The sequence below is a fragment of the Mytilus trossulus genome, chromosome 4 (genome assembly GCF_036588685.1).
Source record: "Mytilus trossulus isolate FHL-02 chromosome 4, PNRI_Mtr1.1.1.hap1, whole genome shotgun sequence".
In the NCBI taxonomy this organism is placed as follows: domain Eukaryota; kingdom Metazoa; phylum Mollusca; class Bivalvia; order Mytilida; family Mytilidae; genus Mytilus; species Mytilus trossulus.
The window spans coordinates 2197639-2221326 of record NC_086376.1 but is presented as its reverse complement, the minus strand read 5'-3'; the positions used below and the strand labels follow the sequence as shown (position 1 = coordinate 2221326).

Sequence of the window (23688 nt, the reverse complement as noted above, 5' to 3'; positions counted from 1 at the left end):
TATAGCATCATATAAATAAATGGCCAATCAATTAATGTTGTGAAAACGTCAATATAATATGATGTACAACACGTAAATGCAGCACACATGATCACCCCCGGTCCAGTTTTTGGTGGGGGTTCGTGTTGTCAATTCATTGTTTTTCCTTTTTTGCCATGGTATTGTCAGCTTGTTTTCGGCTTATCAGTTTCAAAATCATATTTGAATCTTACCTCACGCTTTTAAAAAAATGTGAGGTATTTATGTATACTTAGTAGCGGTTCCATATGAAGGTCATAAACGATAAACATGCAATATGTAGCAATTCAAATGAAATTGCACTCAAAGAAAACAACTTTATTTTAGCCTATGTGTTTTAATAATTCGTTTTACTTACTTGAAGTATTTTATATACACATGCACGCCGATACAGTATTGCAAGTACATAGTTAGTAAGTACATTACACAATGTGTTAAACATTCCAAATAAGTATTGATATAAAATTATTTATAATTATATATAAAATTGAGAATGGAAATCTTGAATGTGTCAAAGAGACAGCAACCGATTAATCAGCAGAAAACAGCCGAAGGCCACCAATTGGTCTTCAACACAGCGAGAAATCCCACACCCGGAGGCGTCTATATCTGGCTATGCCACTATCTGTTATCAAGTTTGGCATATACATTGTACGTTAGGTTATTGCCTGCATGTATATAAAAGTTTCTTTGAATCCTCATTCAGATTCAGCGTTTGTGATGTTTCCGAATACAACAATACAACCGATAATCAAAGTCAATGATAATAATGCTAGACCAAGTCTGTCTATAGCGTTTGAAAAACATTTCCATATGGTAGCATTGTCAGAAGTTCCTGTTTCCAGTTTTCCTTTAGTGAATTTTTCGACATCATCCTAGAAAATAATAATCACAGCAGTTACATTGTATGTTCAGCACGTTTAAAGTATTGCAGGTCACTCTGTCAAGTATTAGTTTTGATTTGTTCGAACAGTCCAGTATGTTAATGTTGTCATTATTTAGTGTTGTATTGCAGAATCTACGCTGATAAAGAAGAACATTTTTTTTAAATCAAGGCAAATATGAAATAGGCAAGTCCATAAAAACTGATGAGAACAAACGCTTACCTATCAATCAATGAAATAGGTGAAAAACAAATGCGATAATGATTCTGAGGTATCACACCACCAATTACTTCCTCAAATTTAGACCGTAGTCCTACTCGGACGAAAAATAGTGCATTTGATGTAATTGTTTACTTTAACTTCCCAACAAATTTGCAGAAATGAAACTTTTGGTGCAAGAGACCCAAATTTACTTGTCGATGAGTTGACATTAAAGATGTAAGATTAATGCGCTCCATAGTATACTAATTTAAGATTTCAAGAAAACAAGGGGTTATTTTTAGTACTACATCAGTTCGGAAGGTCTCTTCTTTCTTATATGGCTTTAAAGGTTTGTTCAAAATTGGCACAACGAAAGGTGATACCTATGCGATTCATGACATACCTGGTTTGTAAGGGGTTAAACTTAAGATAAAATTTTTAGAAAGCTATGAAAATTGCAAAAATTGGTTGAACAGATAAGGACTTTTAATTGGTGGTCTGACACCTTTGATACCGAAGAAAATGATGGGTTTTACCTGGTTTTATAGCTAGCTAAACCTCCCACTTGTATTGCAGTTATGTATCGTTCGTAATATTGACAACTGTGTGAGCAACCCGAACAGACATAATTCTTTATTAAATTAAAGCAAGAGGAAATCTCTGTAATTTTAATCATACTTTTTCCCGCCAAAAACTATTCATGCAATGGGCATTAGAAATCTAAGCTTAAAACCAATACATTATTCTATCCATGGTACAATTCAAACGAATATAAAACATATACCTTTTTCGCGCAGCAGTTGGTTCTTTCCACGCCAGGTAGAGTAACAAACGTCATCAGGCATGCTGGTATAATCACACCCTTCATTAGCCAGTGTGGTATGGCTTGCTGACCCCGGTAAAACACATTGATTACAACTCCCTGGAGGATGGTTGACACCCCAGATAATCCAAGTATAAAGTTGAAGAAGATAACTTAAACAAAGATACATAGGGTTTATATTTAGCACATAATACTACTAAACTCAATTGAATGCATGTATCTGTGTTGCTAGACCTTTGTATAAATAAAGAGTAAAAAACGTGAGCACTCTTACATTAGACAAACCCGTTGACTAGTTCTGAAATTGGTCGTGTAAGTTTTCTTAGACTATTTTTTTATTATAATTTCACATTATATAGATAGTGATTTCATAATGTGTATATTACTTATACGTGATATTGCTGTGTTCTCATATTCAATCTCTATTTAAATAATTAAAAATGCAAAACGAACGTCAATCAGTTCTATCGAAATTATTAATTTCTGTGTATAATTTGTTTATGTAAATATCTCAGGAATTCGCTAACTCAACTGTACATATGCTTTTTAAATGACAATGTATTAATTATGCGGCTTAATTAAAGTAAAATGATACAATTCTTACCAATCCATGGTGTTGCTTCCGCTGACGGAGGAAGCTTGTCCGCAACAAGAAGCTGGAAAACAGACATTGCTAACATTACGGTTATCACTAGCGATACTTTCTCACCGGAACTAACCGGAAGTATAAATCCAAGGGCCACTAATATCGTAATCATAATCGACGGTATTATTATATTCGTCACGTAGAACGCTGGTTTTCTTTTCAGATGAAAGTAGAATGTAACATCTGGATAGGGTTCTGGGCAGCATCCATAATAAACAACGTGTCGTTCTACGGTTAGTTTCGGAACCTCCCATTCAACGTTCTGTTTCATTGATGATAAATCGACAGCACTTGATCTTGGAGAAAAGTCTAGAGAAAATCCATGATAGGCCCAAGAACCAAAAATCAACTCGCATTTTTGGGAATCGAAAGGGAAGTTTGCAACATCAATGGGACACAAAGCTTCAATAACTGTAGGAAAGTTATAATATACTGATCCATCAGAGTAAATCGTTGGTCTGAAATCTGCTAATCCAAAGAACTCGGATGAAATACTGAAACGGAAGTGGATAATGTTTTCAATTGAAATAATCATGAAATGTAAATATACATTTATGTTTTAGGCACACTTGTATATGTATTCCGAATATACACCCCAAAAAATCAAAAGAATAGGAAAATGGCCAAGGTGTCATCTGCCGTCATATAATTGTGTATTTATTATTACTTCAATATATTGATCTGAAAGTGCTAATTTATAATACTTTCTAACTTATAAATTTGTTTGGAAACTCTATTTTCATATGAAACAATCATACTTATATTTAATTTTGCTAGTATACAACTGTATACAACTGCATACTAGACATTTGCTTTACAAAAGTGTTCATTAATCTAAAAGCGCCTCAGTAACCGTTTTCTCCTAAAATGAAACAACGCATGTCATATATTGTATGTGTTTAGTAGATTAAATAGCAATATGTTATAGATAATGCATTTTAAAGGGTTTTCTTGTAAAACACATCTAGGGCTGTCAAGATTGGTAAAATATATTTTGACATCTCTCTTTGGGCTACATGTATCCTGACATCCCAAACAGAATACCATCAAATTTGGAGAAATTTCAAGTGCGTCAGTAAAACAAGGTATGAGTGTAATTAAATATTTCTTGTAACCATTTGATTTTTAGGGGGGGGGGGGGGGGGGGGCTAGGATAAAATTTGAAAAAATAGGCAGGACAGGAGTTTCGAGTAAAAAAAAAAGCAGGATGAGACACTTGCCAAAATGTCAGGATGACAATTTATGTAAAAAAAGTCAGGATAAACTGAAAAAAGGCAGGACCGGATAGAGTGAAAAATAAAAAGGCAGGACAGAGATTACAACTAAAAAAAATGCAGGACAAATTTTTCATCCTAGCCCCCCATAAAAATCAAATGGTAGCTCCCTTAATATTGTATACGAAAAAAATGTAAAATAGTCGTACGTTTAAGGTACCATTGTTATAGTTTATTCAACTTGGCTGGCAACGAAAATCACATCGCCCCTTGCATTTGAGGTAAACGGATAAAATATTTACTACATTGCAATAGTACCAATATGAAGCTGTAGCGGCATTCACATCAATACTGTGGAACTTTCAATTAGGACTGTATGTTACCTGTCATAAAGGGTTAAGTCAGGCACCCAGATCTTTGTATAAGGTTCGACTGTATGTTACCTGTCATAAAGGGTTAAGTCAGGCACCCAGATCTTTTTATAAGGTACGATAATGTTAGTTATTCCATCGAAATCATTTGGATCCCATTGAAGAAGGCAATCATTCCATTTCTGAAACATTTACATATTATTATAAATCAAAGGTGCACTGCGTTAAATAATGAACACTGAAACACGATTCAAAATTGATTATCTCATATTTTTTCATAATTATTTCAACTAATCTGTTGTCTGTGTTTTAATTTGCGTGGAATTTCCGTACTTTGACCTATTATGGTTTACTTTTACAAATTGTGACTTGGATTTAGAGCTGTTTCATTGGAACTGATTCTGTACCACATCTTTCTATATCTAAACTAGAAGAAGAAAATTGTCATCAAAGATGCCAACATCTAGTTGTGTACGCCAGACGCGCGTTTCGTATAAAAGACTTAAAAAATGTAGCAGTGACGCGCGAAAAGAAGATAGAGGCCAAATAAAATACAGACAGCATTAGTGACTCAAAATTCTGAAAAGTTTATCGAACACAACTATAAAATTAAGGTAACCTATCCATTGGGTAGAAAAATCCTAAGTATTTCGAAAATTTTATGGTTTTGTACCAGTTAATTTATAGTTATGGCAATATCAATGATACAGTATTTCCTGTCAACACAAAAGTGCTGACTACTTGGCCGGAGATACCCACAATTCGGAAAGTTTTTTTTAACCTCCACTAGCAGCGACATTGACCAAGTGAGAGGTTCTTAAGAAAACACAACAAATAAATTACCATTACATATATTTTATTTCATGCGATACACCAGGTAAAATAGTAAAGTTATATACACTTTGTCGGTTATTTAGCTTTTTTCTCTTTTATATATATATAATGAGCGCAATCAGTCATGTGTAAATGCTGGAACCATATATCGGTCAAATACTTAATTGGGTTTACATGGGTGAAATGTTTTACCATGATAAAAATTTGAACTGGTTTCCCAAAATGTTTCCCTGTATGCTAAAACTATTTATCAATGCTCATAGTTAGAACAAAACATACCAGACGTATCCATAAATTCAGCTTGATAACTTGGTTAGGCTCGTCCTGTTAAAACAAATAAATAACGTAACATATATTATAAGATAAAACAGGAGTAAGCCACATTTTATGTAAAGTGTACCAAGTCAGTCTATCTTGGATATGTGCTCTCTGTTATTTTTGTTTGTTTGTGATTCTTTGTTTAGGAAGTCGGACGGTTTGATCAGCTCTATTGCTAAATAGTTTAGTAAATTTATTTAATAAACTGCAATAATAAATAAAAGCAACAGTAGTATACCGCTGTTTAATAGTCATAAATCAAACAAATTCGGGTTACAAACTAAAACTGAGGGAAACACATAAACAAGAGGAGGAAAACAATAAAAAAATAGAAAAACTGAACTACAAAAAAAAAAAGAGAAAATCCAACATACATAGAAACGGACTATGTTTTGTAACAATTGCTATATTTCTGAATTGATATAAGCCTTTTTAAGAAAAAAAATAGTGCGTTGAACCGGATTGAATCTGGTTTTATAGCTAGCCAAACCTCCTGCTTATATGGCAATGTTAACAAATACCGCTAAAATGATTAAACTACGCGACAGGAATACAATGTAAATTTTGAATAAATGCAAGCACATGCAGGACAGAGAAATGCATAAATGAATAATACGATAGTGCATTACAACATGATGCAAACTGAAGAATAATAACGGACATCTGCCATACATTTACGACAGCACACAAAGACACCACTAACGAAGTATAAACTGTTTTGTTTAGCTCCTGGTGTATTATTCCCCTTAAATTGACTAACTTGTTCAAGGGTATTTTTACCTAGAAATTGGCCTTGATTTGCTAACGTCTTAAAATTCAACTTAATTTAATGATGGTATCGTCATTGTCAAAGTGATGGATGGTGTGTTCTGACAAATGTAACTGTTATGTTTAATGGTTCAAATTTGTCTCAAGTAGCTATGGATAATAGATATCATTCTAACATTTAATGATCAACCCCTTTAACAAATATTTGGAGTACTAAAGTGTTTTCACATAAATCTACAGGCTATCATTTCGATGTCTGTTTAGCTTCAGTTAACAATACCCTACAAACTATAAGAAATAGTAAGTTATATTACATACCAATTCTATAACTTGTCTCAATGCAATGCCTAGAGTAGCATTAACTTGTGTAGTCCCATTACATACTGGTCTTAAGCTGCTATCATAGTCTGCAAATATCACATCACTAACATTCTTAACCGGGCTTGTAGTACAATAAACAGCTAGAAATACAAAAATACGATGGATGCATCAACATGATCTAAATATTTCTCAAAAGCAAAACCTCTACGAGTGACTTCTTTAGGGATGAGAGACATGTAGGTAGTAGCAACAGGATCAATCATAATGGAATTCCAAAATATTTACACTTTTATCCATTGTATGCATTGTCTGGTCTGTTCAATGAAATTATTTGGAAAACCATAATCGTAGGCAACGTCATAGACAGTTTTGAATTATTTATGAATTTAACCAACATACTTATGTACAATGTATTTGCAGTTAACTCTTATATAAGATCATCTTATTTGTTATCCTGTTTGCTTTGTTTATATATATGTAACCCAGTATAATAACCTATATGGGATTTGAATGATATTTACTGGTGCATAGATATTGGGGTTTTTTTTTCAGAGAAAATTATAAACAGGTGATTAAAAAATTTATTAACTACAAAATAATAAAGAAAAAGTATGCTGACAAGAAAAGTTAATACATGTTGATTTTCAAATGATCTATACATTTTTTAAATTAATATATGTAAAGGAGAGCCGTATGATACCGGAGGGAATTGAAACAAGTAAAGAGGAAACCGATAATGTCATTGCAAAATTGACGACGAAAAGATAAACAAGACCACGAAACAATGCATACACAACTAAAATCTGAGCAAAACGAACTTCACCAAATATTCATGTGATCTCATACAATCTAAGCAGTTCTGGTCCCAATAATGGCACCCGTCATGTTGCTCATGTGATGTTATGTACTGAACAAAATTGTGGTAGTTTGTGATACAAATATTTCATAACGGTCAATCAACTTGTGATTGGGTCACTTTATAATGAAGTCATCATATTATAAACGTTTTATACTTATTTCGATAATAATATTGAAAATCTGGTTTGTTTTATTGGTCGGTTTCAAAAGGCTTTTACAAAAAGCATTTAACAAAAACAATCTAGTCATAAGGCAAAAGACATGTTCATTATTAAAAGGTAGTGCTAGTTTGACATCAGTGGGTTTTTTTTCTCAAAAAGAACTACTTCAATATTTTACTAAAATACTTCTGGATTCAAACAAAATTATATATCTGAACAAATGTAATTTTGACAGAGGTTGCAAATTTTTTAGTATCGATACAAAAAATATAATGATACAATGAGCATGATAAGCACAAATATCATGCTACAGAAAAACGTATAAATATAACATGTATATTTCTTTCGTCTTTTAGTTTACTTCTGTGATAAATCCAGTTCCTTTCAACAATAAGGTTGGTATAGTCTTTTTTTCTATTCTAATACAAAATACGTATTTATCTTAAGTGTCCAGACAGCGTAAAAAGGCAGGATTCTCAACATATAGACGATATAATACTTCTGATATATAGATATGATTTTAAACACTGTAATTTGAAACTTAACGTTAAGAAACGAATTAAAATTTACACAACATCATCAAGTCTCTAGTAACTAACTGATAAATTACAGAAATTGGGCGAGCATTTGAGGAATTCAGTACTACTTCTGACATTGTTACCTCTTGCGTCTGTGTGTTTTGCTCGCAAGTCGTTGTCAATATAATAGAATTTGATGCAACTGCCATACAAGTGATGTTAGCCAGGTTTAATCCATCATTTTCTACATGCATGAGAAAAAGTCTACACCAAATTAGGAATATGACAGTTGCTATCCATTTGTTTGTTTTGTTTGAGCTTTTGACTTTGCCATTTCATAATGGACTTTCCTCCGAGTCAGTGTTTTTGTGATTTTTATTTTACAGACGAAGAAAATGTGAAAGATGAATCATAATCAGGGAAAATTCAACTTAAACTCCAAAGAAACTCAGGGATGTTAACCTTGACGAATGTATGTATATGAATCGGAATCTATCCAATCCAACCTGAAAGTAGTGTTAAACGGGACATTTTAAAACGAATTAATTCAATACATTTTATGTCAGTCGATAAGGCACTGAGAAATGTTATCACATTACACTCCGGGTATTACCAAGAATAACTGACCAATGGAGGATTCTATTCATGGTATCAAACATAGTATCGACCACATACATGTAATGAGAAACATTAAAAACCTGGTCTTCGAGTGTTAAGATTCCTTGAGCTTATTTAGAACATGAACAAGGAACGTGTAAGATCTGCATAAAGTACGCGAATCACAAACGGAAACAACACAATCACGATTATGTTCTTATGCTCATTCGAGCAGAACGCTTTTCTAATTACTTCAATATGAAACAACTGACGTGTATGGATTGATAGAAGCACCAATAAATAATAGTGGATGGACTAGAGTGTTTCAATATAACATAATAATGAAGTTATTAGTAAAATCATTATGATACCTTTATGTTCCATTGTTAATATACAAGGCTTCTTCCTGACGATATTGATTTAAAGTCCCACTTACCCGGAAGAGAAAACTATTTGTCTTACTTGTATCACTCAAATGTTACCAACAACGTCATCAACGTAAACTTCAATGGATTTACTGCAGTGACATATTACGCGTTTTGGGAGACTATTTTTTAGACTATGTTTTTTTAAACCAATAAAAGATGAAGATGGTTATCAATTCAGTGGTTTTAAGCGCTATTTGATATTCCGTAGAGGCCAGTGTTTAATGGTAACGGAAGCCTTAAAGCCCGAAGACAGTCAACACCATTCGGCAAGGACACTGACAATCGTTGTGACAGCATGCTGCAAATTATGTTTATTTTTTCATTAATATAAAAACAAAAAAGCTTGAGGGGAACTTAAGAAAAGGCATTTTCAATCTTTAAAAAAGGACAAATTGTGTTCACTTGACATTTCGAGACATATTTTGTTTGATTCCCGCTGCTTACAGACGTTACGGTTAAATACTGATTGTTGTCGACTTTTCCTAGTCCGCCATTGCTTTAGAATTATCTCCTTAGAATTGTCTTATAACGATATTTTATAAAACATATCGTAAGGTATAATAACCTCATGCATGCTTAGGACCTCTCTTACCATCGAGTACTACGACTTCTATTACGATGACACTTTGGATATATTATAAACGTTAGTAAAGTTATTTTTATTTTCCGAAAGCATACGCATTGGAAACTTCCTTTTGTAAACGAAAACATCGTCTGCAATAGAACCATGTTCAGGCTTTCTTTGATTGACACATATTTTATTTTTATTAAACCATATGTTAACTTATTTTGCATCATACGTATAAAAAAGACCTGTTGTGAAAATTGTTATGACGTTATTTGTCCAAATACACAGCCACATCCTACAGTTACAGTGAATATAAATAAAAGTATGCCAAGTCTGTCTAGTGCAACAGAAAAACACTTCCATAAAGCCGTATTACTCGGTTCTTTGTCTTTCTCAAATATATCTTTAACTTGGTACTGCAAAAAAAAACAGTAAAGAAATTAATCTGCTTATCAATTACAAAAGAGGGACGAAAGATACCAAAGGGACAGTCAAATGTATGTACTAAATTCAAAGTGTAAAGTGGAAATCAACCATTTCTCTTTTATATTGAATTATCATCCTAAAAAGGTTGATGCGCTATTCATGGATCTTACGCCATGCTTATCTTCACCAAATTCAGAAAAAGGCATACATTCAATTATAATAAAAACCCTTACATTATCCTTAAGGGGCATTATTTACGAGATATAAAAAAAAAATATTGATGTTTTAGGAGTTAATCATAATTGAAAGTGAAATAGTGGACAATAACTCACTTTCGAATTACCAACTATGTTTAAACGTTTTATAACTTCTTTTAACTAGGCGGCATTTAAACATATCATCTCCAGTAAATTTGATCAATTTGAATTACCTTTTGGCTACATTTTGGTGAATTGTATCCTGGAATCTGAACCATTGTTATGAAACACAGTGGTACTATAATATACTTTGTCATCCACGCTAACACAACCTTCTCTCCACGGTAATACGTATTGATAACGGCTACCTGTATCATTGTGGAAACGGCAGACATCCCGAGAATAAAGTTGAAGAAAAACACTGAAAAAGAGATAAAAAAGACCTGTTGTGTCATTGATTTTTGTTTTCAAAATTTTCTGTTAAATATTTTGGACGAAAAACCAACACTCTTTAAAAGAAACAGCTTAATTACACAGAACACAACAATTTTATAGCCAAGGATGTTTAAGCGCAGAAACACGTGAAGAGCTATATGACAAAAATGGACTTAAAACATAGGACCGGACCTACAAATTTGTTTTGAAAATACCCTATTTACGCTGATATTGGAAATGTTTACGACTAAGTAAGTCAAATTTCAAATAAGCTTAGTTATCCACTTTAATGTCAATGCAAAATATAAGATTCCTTCAATCAAAATGGATATAACAATACTTAACTATCCACTTTGCATTTGAAACAGTAAGGTGAAATTTTAGATATAGATATTTAAGATTATCTTTCACTGCATCAATATTTAACCCTTATGATAAATAAAGGCAACAGTATTATACCGCTGTTAGAAATAAAAAAAATCGATAGAGAACAAACAAATCCGGGTTACAATTAAAACTAAGGGAAACGCATCAAATTAAATATAAGAGAACTACGACACAACAGAAACACAACCTTAAAATGTAACACACAAAGAAACGAACTATAATATAACAATGGCCATTTCACTGACTTGGTAGATAAACTCATCATAGATACCAGGACTAAATATAATATATACGCCAGACGCGCGTTTCGTCTACAAAAGACTCATCATAGGGCATTTTAAAATAAAAATGATGGGTTAAACCTGGTTTTATGGCATGCCAAACCTCCCGCTTCAATGGCGATGTTATTTATAAATTTTATATGACAAAATTGCATGACAGGACTACAATACAAAAAAATCGGAGAAAATATAGGACAGAGAAACAAATGAATAAAAGTCTTAAAAGGTTGTGATCAATACGCCTGGGACAAAAACATAATTATTATTAAGAATAATTCATACTTTTGAGAACAGTAATTCTTACAAAATGCCTATATAATATATCTACATGATGAAACTGAAGTGGTGACAAGCAATATAATAAAATCGAACTCATTACAAAAATCTACAGCTGTGTTAACTAAAACCCAGTGTAACGTTCAAAATGACGTCACATTTGAATTTGTAAAACGAGTTCCCAAGAATTTGTATGGACTTCAAGATTAGTTTTGTATGACTATCTAATATTTATTATATATCAAATTCTAGTAGTAATTATATAATGAATAGTATTATTTAGCTATGTTGGTGTTTCTTCTGAAATAAACTTGAAACTAAATATTCGTTTAAAGGAGTAGATTCAGTAAGACCCCTTTTTGGCCCCAAAATATAACAGTTTTACAAAATTGTTTAAATATAAACTTTAAGTAATTTTTTGGAAGGTATAATACCTCTGCTACATACATATGGGTTTATTTTGGCATTACAATGCACATTTATCGGGTACTTGCGTCATAAGTTCATGCTAAATTACTGAAATCTTCTCAATTTCAGCAATTTGGTTAAATTTTAGACGGTTACCGTCTGAACTGAAAGTGGCCGCATTCGTGTTCATTCTTGATATTGAAATGTAAGTTGTGTTAAATGATAATACATAACATATATAAAGGTCGTGGATGAACACGGATGCGGCCACTTTCATTTTTGACAAAATCATATGAAAAGTTACAGTTTTTGACATATTTGATAGATTTTTCATACATAAGCTTGAATCGGAGCGTTTTTTAATGAGTTAAAATCTTTTAAAAAAATATTGAAATAATTGAAATAGACATTAAGTGTTTAAAAAGTGCCCAAAATCTTTCGTCAGATGAACGTGAAAATTGAGGCCAAAACCAGCCCTTACCGGACTTACTCTTTTCGTAGTCATAAACTAAGATTTAATAAATGAACTGGATGATAAAACTGTGATGATAACATAAGAACAACTTACTTAACCAAGGTGTTGCATCAGCGGATGGTGGTAACTTGTCTGCTACAAGTAACTGGAAAACTGACAAGGATAGCATGATTGTGATGACTAAAGACGCCTTTTCACCAGATTCTACTGGCAGGAAATAGCCAAGGATAGCAAGCACGGTAATAATCACTGACGGTATAATTATGTTTGTTACATAATATGCTGGTTTACGTTTCAAGTAAATATAAAATGTAATATCTGGATACGGTTCCGGACAACATCCGTATTTTAAAACATGTCTTTGAACTTCAACCTTTTCAATTATCCATTCAACATTCTTCTTCATAGATGACAAATCACCAGGATTATTCCTTGCCTGAATGTCAAGCTGCAACCCATGGTATACCCATGAACCAAAAACTAGAGGACACATCTGAGAATCAAAGGGAAAGCAGGTAACGTCTATAGGACAAATGGATTCGATGAGCGTTGGGAAGTTGTAATAGACTGTTCCATCAGGATAAACAATAGCTTTATAGCTTTTCATACCGGAAAGTTCAATGGTGATACTTAAAAGAAAGAAAAAGGTAAAGGTAAAAACACAGATATCACATTCGGCTAATTTCTGTTTTTTTAACAAGTTCAGGTCCCGGCGCCATAAAACTTTTTTTTTTCTGAGTAAAAAAATATTCTCAGAATGAATAATTTTACTCAGCTAAGAATGAGAACTTTTTGATCCGCCAAAAAAAATATTCTCAATGTTGAGAATATTCTTAGCTGAGAATTTTTTTTCTTTGCTGAGATTATTTTTCTCAGTGACGTAAGCGGTAAAAAAGTAATCTAAGGTACCAGGATTATAATTTAGTCCGCCAGACGCGCGTTTCGTCTACATAAGACTCATCAGTGACGCTCAGATCAAAAATATTTATAAACCAAGTACAAAGTTGTAGAGCATTGAGGATCTAAAATTCCAAAACGTTGTGCCAAATACGGCTAAGGTAATCTATGCCTGGGATAAGAAAATCCTTAGTTTTTGAAAAAGTTCAAAGTTTTGTATACAGGAAACTTATAAAAATGACCACATTATTGATATTCATGTCAACACCGAAGTGTTGACTACTGGGCTGGTGATACCCTCGGGGACGAAACGTCCACCAGCAGTGGCATCGACCCAGTGGTGTAAAAAGTTATCAAAGGTACCAGGATTATAATTTAGTCCGCCAGACGCGCGTTTTTGGCATAGACAAAAATAGATGTTTGAAAATTAAAAAGTATACCACACTTCACTAATACTCAAGTTTTATTTCTTTAGCAATAATGTAAAACATAAAAAAGAATCTATGATAGATAAAATGACAAGTAGCATTTTGTAAGCATCGGTAAATGGAAAGTTTGTAACCACCTGTTATTGTTAATGGACAAAAAGCTACCGGATTATCCGATACTGTATAAAGTAGGCAATTGTTTTAAATTATAAGAGACAATTCCTGAAATATTTTGAGTTATTTACTCTTTCGTTCTTATAAATATATATTACTTTTAATATTTATTTATTTTGTTCATATATCTTTTTAATATAGTTTAAATGTATTCTTCGTTGACGTTTACGTGAAGAGTGCTTTCTTTCACGTCCGCACTTCTATCGTGTATGGCATGCCAAGTCAACATTTGCTACGGATCAATAACATTCATTATGTATTCAGACGACATAAGAAGACACCATGTGACAATTTTAAGTCATTTGTTTATTAAAGTGAAAAACAAAAAAATACATTAAAAAACCAGATGTTTTTCATTTGATTTTCTGGGGGGTGGGGGATTTTTTTGGATTTGTTTTCAGTTTTAGGAGAAAGAAATTATTTGTTTTTGACCCTGAGAAAATAAAAGTTTGTTTCACCCTCAGCTGCCACTATATTTAATGCTAAAAGTGACAGAAAAAAAATCTTTTCGACAAAAAATTTAATTCGTTTTCAATATTCGAGATATTGATACAGAATTTAAAAGTTTTAATACAATTTAACAATTATATGCAAGTAGTAAAACTACTCTGAGTTAAATATCATATTGCCCTGTCAGAAAGAGAAAATGGAAGTACAACATCGTGTGAGAAGGCATAGCATATTTTATTAGTCATTTCATTTATTAACAACACCTTGTAAAAACATTTTTTTCGAAAATAAAAACTGTTTAATTTAACAAACAAACTACCAGTCACAATGATATATGAGGGTCTTGATAAGGGGAAAAGGGGAGTGGGGTGGTTCTATTTTTCCGTATTCTGTAATTCTATTGGCCCTTTTTCTTTATTCAACATGTTCAGTTAGAAATGTTTTCTGTTAATTTTTTGTGTTCTGATCATGCATATTTGTTGTCTGTATCAACGACATATATATGACGACACTACCCAGTCATCCCCCCCCCCCCCCCCCACACACACACTTTTCCCCTTCCCCCGAAGCTGCACAAATGATACATTAATCAATTTTGACTACGATCTGTTTAAACCCAAACAAGGGGAGGGGAATTATTTAACTTTCTTCCTAATAATTTGGATATCTGAGATATGAACAGTAGATATGGTGACATCTGGTATATTTGATTGTTATACATGTTTTGGTAAATGGACATCAAGTTTTAGGAGTATCTACAATGAGAAGTTGTATGATTGGTGGCTTTTTTGTGGTCTCTTTTAAAATTCAGTAAGATTAATATGGAATAATTTCATTTAAAGTAGAAATTATAAGATTTGAAATGTCAAAATTTCTACTTTGAAAAAAAAAATTCAAGACCAAATTTATGTTTACTATATGTCTCTAATACGCTTTGGAATCCTTAAAAACCTTATTGACATTTTAAAATTCTATATCAAAATACCCTCTTAAGCGACACGTAAGATTTTATTTTTTACTTAAGTATGGTATTGGCTATACTCAAATATTTAAGAATATTCTTAACTTTGAGTAAAACAATATCTGAGAAATATTTAATGGCGGTGTATTTTGCTGAGAATCAAAAAGTTGAGAAAATTCTCAGGCTGAGTATAAAAAGTTTACTCAAATAGTTTTATGGCGCCGGGACCAGTTCTCTATAACCGTAGTACACCTGTAATTTTTCATGAAATTCTTATGCGTATCTTGTTTTTGATAGGCATTAATGTAACCAACTGCAATAACTCGTTTAACATTGTTGAGAGGTAAGATTGTTTACCGTTATCAAACGTAATAGACTAAATCACGTCCTCTATCCTTGTCCGCTTACTTTACAGAACTTATCTTTTTAGTCTAGCTTATTTATTACATATACCCAGGTGAATTTAGCAAACACTAATCCATGATTCAAAACGTCAAATCAGTAGCTTAAAACCACTGAAATTAACCTGTACTTTATAGTGCATGACATTATGAAGCATTTCATTGGGTTCCATTGTATCATTAAGATTTGTCATTGTGTGATGCAGACATATTCACTTGAAGACTGGTATCGTATTTTATACAAGAAATGCGACGTCAGTCACATGTGAGTCATGATCTGCTTAGTCCTCTGAATCAACCCTTGTTAGTTGGTGGTGTTTGTTGTGTGAATAATTCATTTTGTAGGAAGCGTTTTTAGTGTTTTAAACGTTGATGACTACAAAATAATACCTGTCAAAGAGTGTTACATCTGGCACCCAGATCCTTTTGATCGGCACAATGATGTATTCTGTATTATTGAAGTCGCTAGCATTCCACTGTAATGAACAGTCATTCCATTTCTGAAAAGAAAATACCAAAGGTGACTGTTTACAAGAAATAAAATTGAACAAATAATGGATATTTTAAATGAAAAAATAGCTTGCTCTTAGAAAATGTAGCAAGAATTATATAAATAAATGTACAAATAAGACAGACGTTGACTCATTATTATATAGGGAGTGGATAATATCATTCCATTAAAAGTCCAAACGTTTCTGGTTAGGCTCCATTTTTATATTTCCATTTGATTAGGGACTTTTAATTTTGAATTATCCTCTGAGTTCAGTAATTTAGTGATTTTACCTTTTGTGACAAAACGAATTAAAAAAAACATTAAGTGAAACAGCAGTACAAACACTTATGTCAGCGTCTAGTGGTAAATCACATGCATATTTAGGACGAAAACATGATTATTTTATATGCATTTATACCCTGCTTTCTCTTGATCCACAGGCCGTACCAAACTTTAAACGCGATTGTTCAAAAGTTAACATCCTACTAGGCATTTACTCAATTTTTTCATGACAGGTTAATAGTTATCAAAGGTACCAGGATTATAATTAGGTACACCAGACGCGCGTTTCGTCTACATAAGACTCATCAGTGACGCTCAAAATATTTATAAAGCCAAACAAGTACAAATTTGAAGAGCATTGAGGATACAAAATTCCAAAACGTTGTGCCAAATACGACTAAGGTAATCTATGCCTGGGATAAGAAAATCCTTAGTTTGTAAGCTTTGATCACTTAAAACTAAATAAATTTTGAAATCTTGTGTTCTCAAAAAAACAATTATAGAAAAAAGAAGGTTTAATCCAGCATTTTTACATAAGGAAATGCGTGAACCAAGTCAAGAATTTGACAGTTGATTTCAATTCGTTAGATGTGTTTGACCTTTTGAATTTGCCACTTTATAAAGATTTCGGTATGTTTGGAATTTACCTTTTTTTCGTGATTTGCTGACCTGAATATATGATACGTATTTTTTTCATTGATATTGCCAAGTTTATCATTCAATGTTTTGTTATAACTATGTGTGGGATTAAAATAAATCTTAATCATTTTATGATGTTCGTCGTCATAGTATTATTCTATTCAAATAGTTTTGTGAAGTAATCTCTTCGGTGTTTTTTTATTTATATATTTGACTTAATATCATCAAATTTCTAGAACACACACACATAAAGCAAAAAGCTGAATTCTGCGTTTAAACAAACAGATTTAGTTCATGATATGTCTTGTTTTAATTATAGAACAACTTTGAAGTGGAAGATTCGACAAACAAATTTAAAATTACATTGAATCACAGTTGTAGGTGCATGCAAGGATTTGACTATACAAATCCTTGGTGCATGCCAACTTAGGAATTGTCTTGGGATTTATGCTTATGTGCATCAACCTAAAACATCAAGTTCAACAAACTTTGCGATAAGTGTCAATACTCATAAACAATATATAAAATTATAAAATATACCGCATGACATTGTACAGAAGTACTAACCGATATTATAGTATTCAAAATATCTATTCAACAACTAATAGAAATTGTGTTTACTTATATTAAACTAAACACATCATTTGTAAGTGATGATTACAATTGAACAAAGGAACTATACACTTTAATGTGATTGATTAACTGGTTGGGCAAAATTGATCGCGCAAAAGTGTAGCAGTTTATAACAATAAGTTATAATTGTGCTTTTGTATAATTTCCTTATGTGTCGATTTTTTAATCAAAATTAAATTTCGCGCAAATATTATGAGTGCAAAAGAAATATAATACAAGTAAGTAAAAATCATTAACTTTGTAGATTTTAAGCTAAATGAAAAAGAAACGTTCTTGACATAATAACTCGTTTTTTTGCTTTAAAATTTGTGTTCTGACAATATATTTATAATAAATACCAAAGAGCAAATCAACTGGTATTCCTTTATAACTATAACGAGATGAGATGTAAATGTCATTAAAACTATAGGATACCCGCTACATCGCGGTAAAATTGGGCAGGTGTTGAAACAAAGAGTGTGAACACAGTAATAAGGTGAACACAGTAAGGATTTGAACATTTAATTATATTTCTTTTAAGTGATGAACATAAGGAATATAATGCAAAAGATCCCATTCATCTTTTATGTATTGTATTCTAATATTTTTTTGTTGTCGGAATGGATGTAAATGTATTCCTATTTCATTGGTTGGTTTATCTACTAACAATGTTAACGAACATGTATGACAAATATCTGCACGAGAAACGTTTTTCTTTCTCTTAACCTTTTTCTTATCTTATATATATCGTTTTAGATGTGTCATGTCGGGTACTCATGTAACTGGCTATGAGGTATTAAATTTGTTCATTGTTGAAAGTCATACGGTCTCTAATGAGAGTTGTTTCGTTGACATTCACATAAACTCTTATTTCTGTATAAGCCACTTATCTTATGGAGAAGCACACTAGCACGTCGAGGCAGTGGAATTACATGAATCTTTTGACTATTACTTTTACTACTTATAAAGTATTTATGAAAAGTTTGTAACTTACCAATCGCACCCATAAGTTTAATTTTACTACCTGGTTTGGTTCATCCTATAAACGAAAAATAAGATTCAATCATTATAGCGTATAAACTTACTACTTTCCTATGTTATATGGTCTGACCTCGTATCATCTTTGTACTATTCATAAAATTTCCACAAAAATTGGAATGTATCCTCAAGAGCAGTATAATATAATTCATGATTCTCGATCAACCAAACATCAGCTACATCTTGGTCATAATATTAAAAATATTTTAAATTATGATATTTTGTTATTGTTACCAAATGTATGGGAGTAATGCATTGATTTTGAAAACACATTATAATTTTAGTTTCATTGACTTATCAACTTCAAAAATACTTTTTTGCAAGTACCTGTACTAAGTCAGGAATATGACAGTTGTTGTTTGTTCGTTCCGTTGGCTGATTTAATCAATATTTGATTAATACTTTTTTTGCGTGGTTTCATACATTCTGGTGTTTTCAAAAATAAAAAAATAAGACCAGAATATAAAATTTAAGATTATTTAAATAAAAGTTTAATAAATCTTTATCGATCGTTATATTCTTTATGATGAGAATACATACCAAACCTATCAGTTGTCTGACAGCCACGCCCATTGTTAGATTTACTTGTGTAATTCCTTCACATACTGGTCGAAGTCCTGTGTCGTAGTCAGTAAATATAGACTCAGCTATCTGCTTTGTATAACTGCTACAATTCACATCTAAAAATTGTAAAAAGTCAGATTTAGGCAAATGTTTACTTCTTATTAAAATGCCTTAGTGTCGGAACTCAAATTCATTCCATGATTTACGTTTTCCTGGTAAATACCTAGACTTTTCCATCAGGAGACACAGATAATTTCCATTCAAACTTAGGTTTGGTGATAAAGAAAGGGAAGGGAAGTAGTTGGTGTATAAAACTAACGAGTGAAAATATATAAATGTAACACTGACAATCATACCAAATCTTCTTTTGTATATGTTTTTACCCAACACTTTGTTTCGCTTTAATCATTGCGTTGGAAAGTTAGTGCGAAAAACTGATTTTGGTCTTCTGTGTAATTTTACAGAATTGTCTGTGGTTCGCCATCACGTCATTTCATTACGCATGCTAATAGACTTGAGGTCTAACTGTGACCTGCTTTTCAATTGTCTACAACCTTTGATTTATAATTGCATAAATTAAACATGGACATATGTGTCTCTTCGGGTCAATGAGCCTCCGGCAGTAAGTGGCCTTGTTTAATGTCAATAGAAATCAATTTTCAAAACGATTCAAATTTCTAAGGTACTCTATTTCTGATTACGTTGGTCTATGACGTTAATGTATCTCTCCCAATCTTACTTCGACTCACATATCAAATCAATTTTTTATTGGATGACAAGTTTTGCGACAAGAAAATGGAAATTAATAGCAGTAATTATATACATTATTCCATATTAATTTCCATTTGTTGCGATAAAGTAAACAATCTAAAATATCAAAATCCTCTAGGGTCATTAAAATATTAGATTTATATTATTATGATATCATACAATACTTAGTTACAATCGATTTGGGATCTAGTTATACAGACTTCACATGTAACCTATTTGGCTAGTTATCTCGTTTTACTCGATATTGCACGAAATAAAAAGTATCTTTTTAATCATTTTGTATAGTTTGTTCAGTGTATTCAATCCAATTACTTTACGCTATTATTTTTTTGTATTTGTATATTTATAATAAAATTGGAAGGTACATGTAATGCCTCAGTTCAGTCATTATTTTTCTTATATGTTTAGACTATTTTCTTGCATTTTGCAGATAAAAATATAAGCTTCTTCTAATATTGCATTGTATTGAAAACATAACAAAACATGATCTTATAAGATTCAGTGGCTTTTTCCATAAAACAATTTTAGAGTAAAATTACTCGTAAGTCAGACATATTTCAGTACAACTTACAATACATGTTTAGATGTTTTGCGAAAGGAATGGCAGGCCTTTAAATCAGAGAAAACTTTTGCTGAATCGGTATTATTTCAAAACCATACAATATCAAACTGCCAATAGGTGTATTGCAAAATATAAAAACTTAAGACTATGGTAATTTCTTCATTTGCTTTCCTTTTAGAGTAAGATGGTTTGTTATTGAATGTGTCATTATTAAGCTGTTTCTATAGCACAGGCTTATTTTTTTCATCTAAAGTTGAAACAAATCTCATAGAAAAAATAATAAAATCCACTTTTAAAATGACGCACTGTAACATCTCACTTAATTAGAAGCCTTATTTAGAAAAAAAAAATAGTACTGTTTCATGAAAGACAGATAAGATCCCACTTAAAACAGGACAAAGTATCTTTCAAAGGGACATTGGCTTTAATTCTTAGAGATGATTGATAAGTTAGTGAATGTCAAATAATGAAATAGATTAAATATTCTTTTCTTAGAAAACTAATTATTAAAATAAACTTATTATTTGATTAACTATCACAAAAAGTCATATAAGACTCTCAATGTCATTATGATTTTTTTTTAAATACATTTGCATTTTTACAGTTCATTACACAAATGTTCTTTGAATGAGGTTTGCAGGAAACAGAGAACGACTCTAACTTATAATTTTTTTTCCTAGATTGCTTAACAAAAATACAAATATCCCAAATGCTTTAAATAATTTCTAATAGACTTTGAAAGTAACTTTTTAGGATATTTTTAAACAAAAATTGTATGTGTTACTATTTATCTAATTGATTAATAGATTAACATAAAGTCTTGTGTTTTTGCCTCAACAGTGGCGGATACAGGGGATAAAGAGAACCCCTTATTTGATTTGAACAAATTTTTTTTAATTTTTAGCATAAGATGCAAATAACGTCCCCTTTCCAAAATCATAGATCCATACCCAATATTGTACAATCATTGAATGTTGCTCAGTACCACTTTAATAATCAACACACTTATTAATTCGACTTTTAAGAAATGACTATCATTCTTTGATATGGCATGAAATTGTTTCTTATCTTTTATGTTATGTGGTTATCTGTCAAATAGTTATTTAAGGGTCATTTGATTTCCCAAAACAAATTTGTTTTATATGTTTGTAGTTCTTTGTACGTTTTGTTTGTTCATTGATCGAGATTGAAAAGGGTGAGATAGGTTAAGACTTTACGAAAACTTTTTGAACGCCTATACTTATTTGTCTGTCAGTACCAAGTTATGATATGAGTCATAGGTTGTCTATATTATTCCATACCTTATCGTATTGTATTTTTTCTTATATAAAGAATTTGTTATTGATGTCTGATTATATGGTTCAAATTTTATTTGTTAACATCCATATTTTTGTTAAGACTGACTAAATAAACTCATTATAGATACGAGGACTAAATTTAGCATATACGCCAGACGCGCGCCTCGCATACAAAAGACTCATCAGTGACGCTCGAATTAAAAAAAAAGTTAAAAAGGTCAAACAAAGAACGAAATTGAAGAGCACTGAGGACCAAAATTCCCAAAAGGCTTTGCCAAATACAGCTAAGGCAATCTATGCCTGAGGTAGAAAAGCCTTATTATTTAAAAAAAAATCAAAATTTTGTAAACAGTAAACTTATAAATATAACCATATCAATGTTTCTGTTTGTTATTTCATTCGGGCTAATTTCACACTTTCATGCAATAATAACAAAAGAGATTAATTATGAATTCCAACAGCATGCTACTTGATTATTGTTATCAGTATAAAAAAATGTGTTCTATGTAACACATTATAATCTAAAATATGTACATATTTATTTTGAAAGCAAATAATGTTAAAATTTGTACTTATAATGATAATAATAATGATAATAACGATAATATTATTAAACAGTAACAACATGTATGACATATGAAAAATACCAAAAATGTATAAAACTTTCATGAACACACACACAGATACACAAACAAGAAAATGAAGCAACCAATTGATGAATAAAAAAAAAAATTTAAGATATGTACTTGTAGTACTCATCATATATACCAGGACTAAATTTTATGTATACCCCAAACGCGAGTTTCGTCTACAAAAGACTCACCAGTGACGCTCGAATCAAAAACAGTTTAAAAGTCCAAATAAAGTACGAAATTGAAGAGCATTGAGGACCAAAATTTCTAAAATTTTTGCCAAATACAGCTAAGGTAATATATGCCTGAAGTGAAAAGCCATAGTATTTCATAAAATTCAAAATTTTGTAATCAGTTAATTTATAAATATAACAATATCAATGATAATTCATGTCAGCACCAGCAGTGCTGACATCTGGACTTACTGGATACCCTCGGGAAATAAATCTCCACCAGCAGTGGCATCGACCCAGTGGTTGTAAGTAACAGTTCAACATTTATTTAAATAAAATTACTAACCTGATAAAAGAAATATGAACGCCACATGGTACAAAATATAGCAAACAAAAGTTTTCATATCAGATATGTTCTTCGATATGGCCAATAAAGTCTAAGAGAAATTAAAGAACAGCACTGTTAAATATCGATATGAAAAGCAAATATAAATATGCATATTAAAGTAAAAGTAACACCTAAATAATTAAGAAACGATTTCCAATAATTTATTGAGGAATTAAACTAACGTTGTTGGCGGAATTTGTCATTCAATACATTTAAGAACGGAAATACCAGTTACATATTTCAAATTTATTTAAACAAAATGTTTATTATATCAGTCAGATTTTAGGTACAGAAACAGTAAATGATCGATCTCAAAGAAATTTGTTTTAGATTTCCTTTAAACTTAAAATAAGTCATTTGACTTTTTTTTTATTTTCCTTAATTTTATGGATTTATTCTGTCAATTAGTACATTGTTGGCAGATTGTTTTCAATTTAGATAAATGTAATTGTGAAAGGATCGACGACTTCGTTTTTGGTGTGTGCATAATTGAAAGTGCAGTTCTTAATAAT

General features: G+C 31.5%; 1 protein-coding gene across 1 annotated transcript; it reads right to left on the bottom strand.

The window, feature by feature from the left end:
* Positions 1-716: 716 nt before the first annotated feature.
* On the bottom strand, positions 717-23257 carry LOC134714376 (uncharacterized). The gene is made up of 14 exons (XM_063575618.1): positions 23135-23257; positions 19329-19468; positions 18745-18789; positions 16115-16224; positions 12507-13042; positions 10385-10572; positions 9813-9944; positions 7245-7305; positions 6396-6538; positions 5271-5315; positions 4230-4339; positions 2531-3066; positions 1882-2078; positions 717-893 (listed from the first exon to the last, which is right to left on the bottom strand). Exons 1-14 carry the CDS (start codon positions 23190-23192, stop codon positions 717-719), a joined length of 2478 nt encoding a protein of 825 aa, XP_063431688.1. The 5' UTR covers positions 23193-23257.
* Positions 23258-23688: the final 431 nt, after the last annotated feature.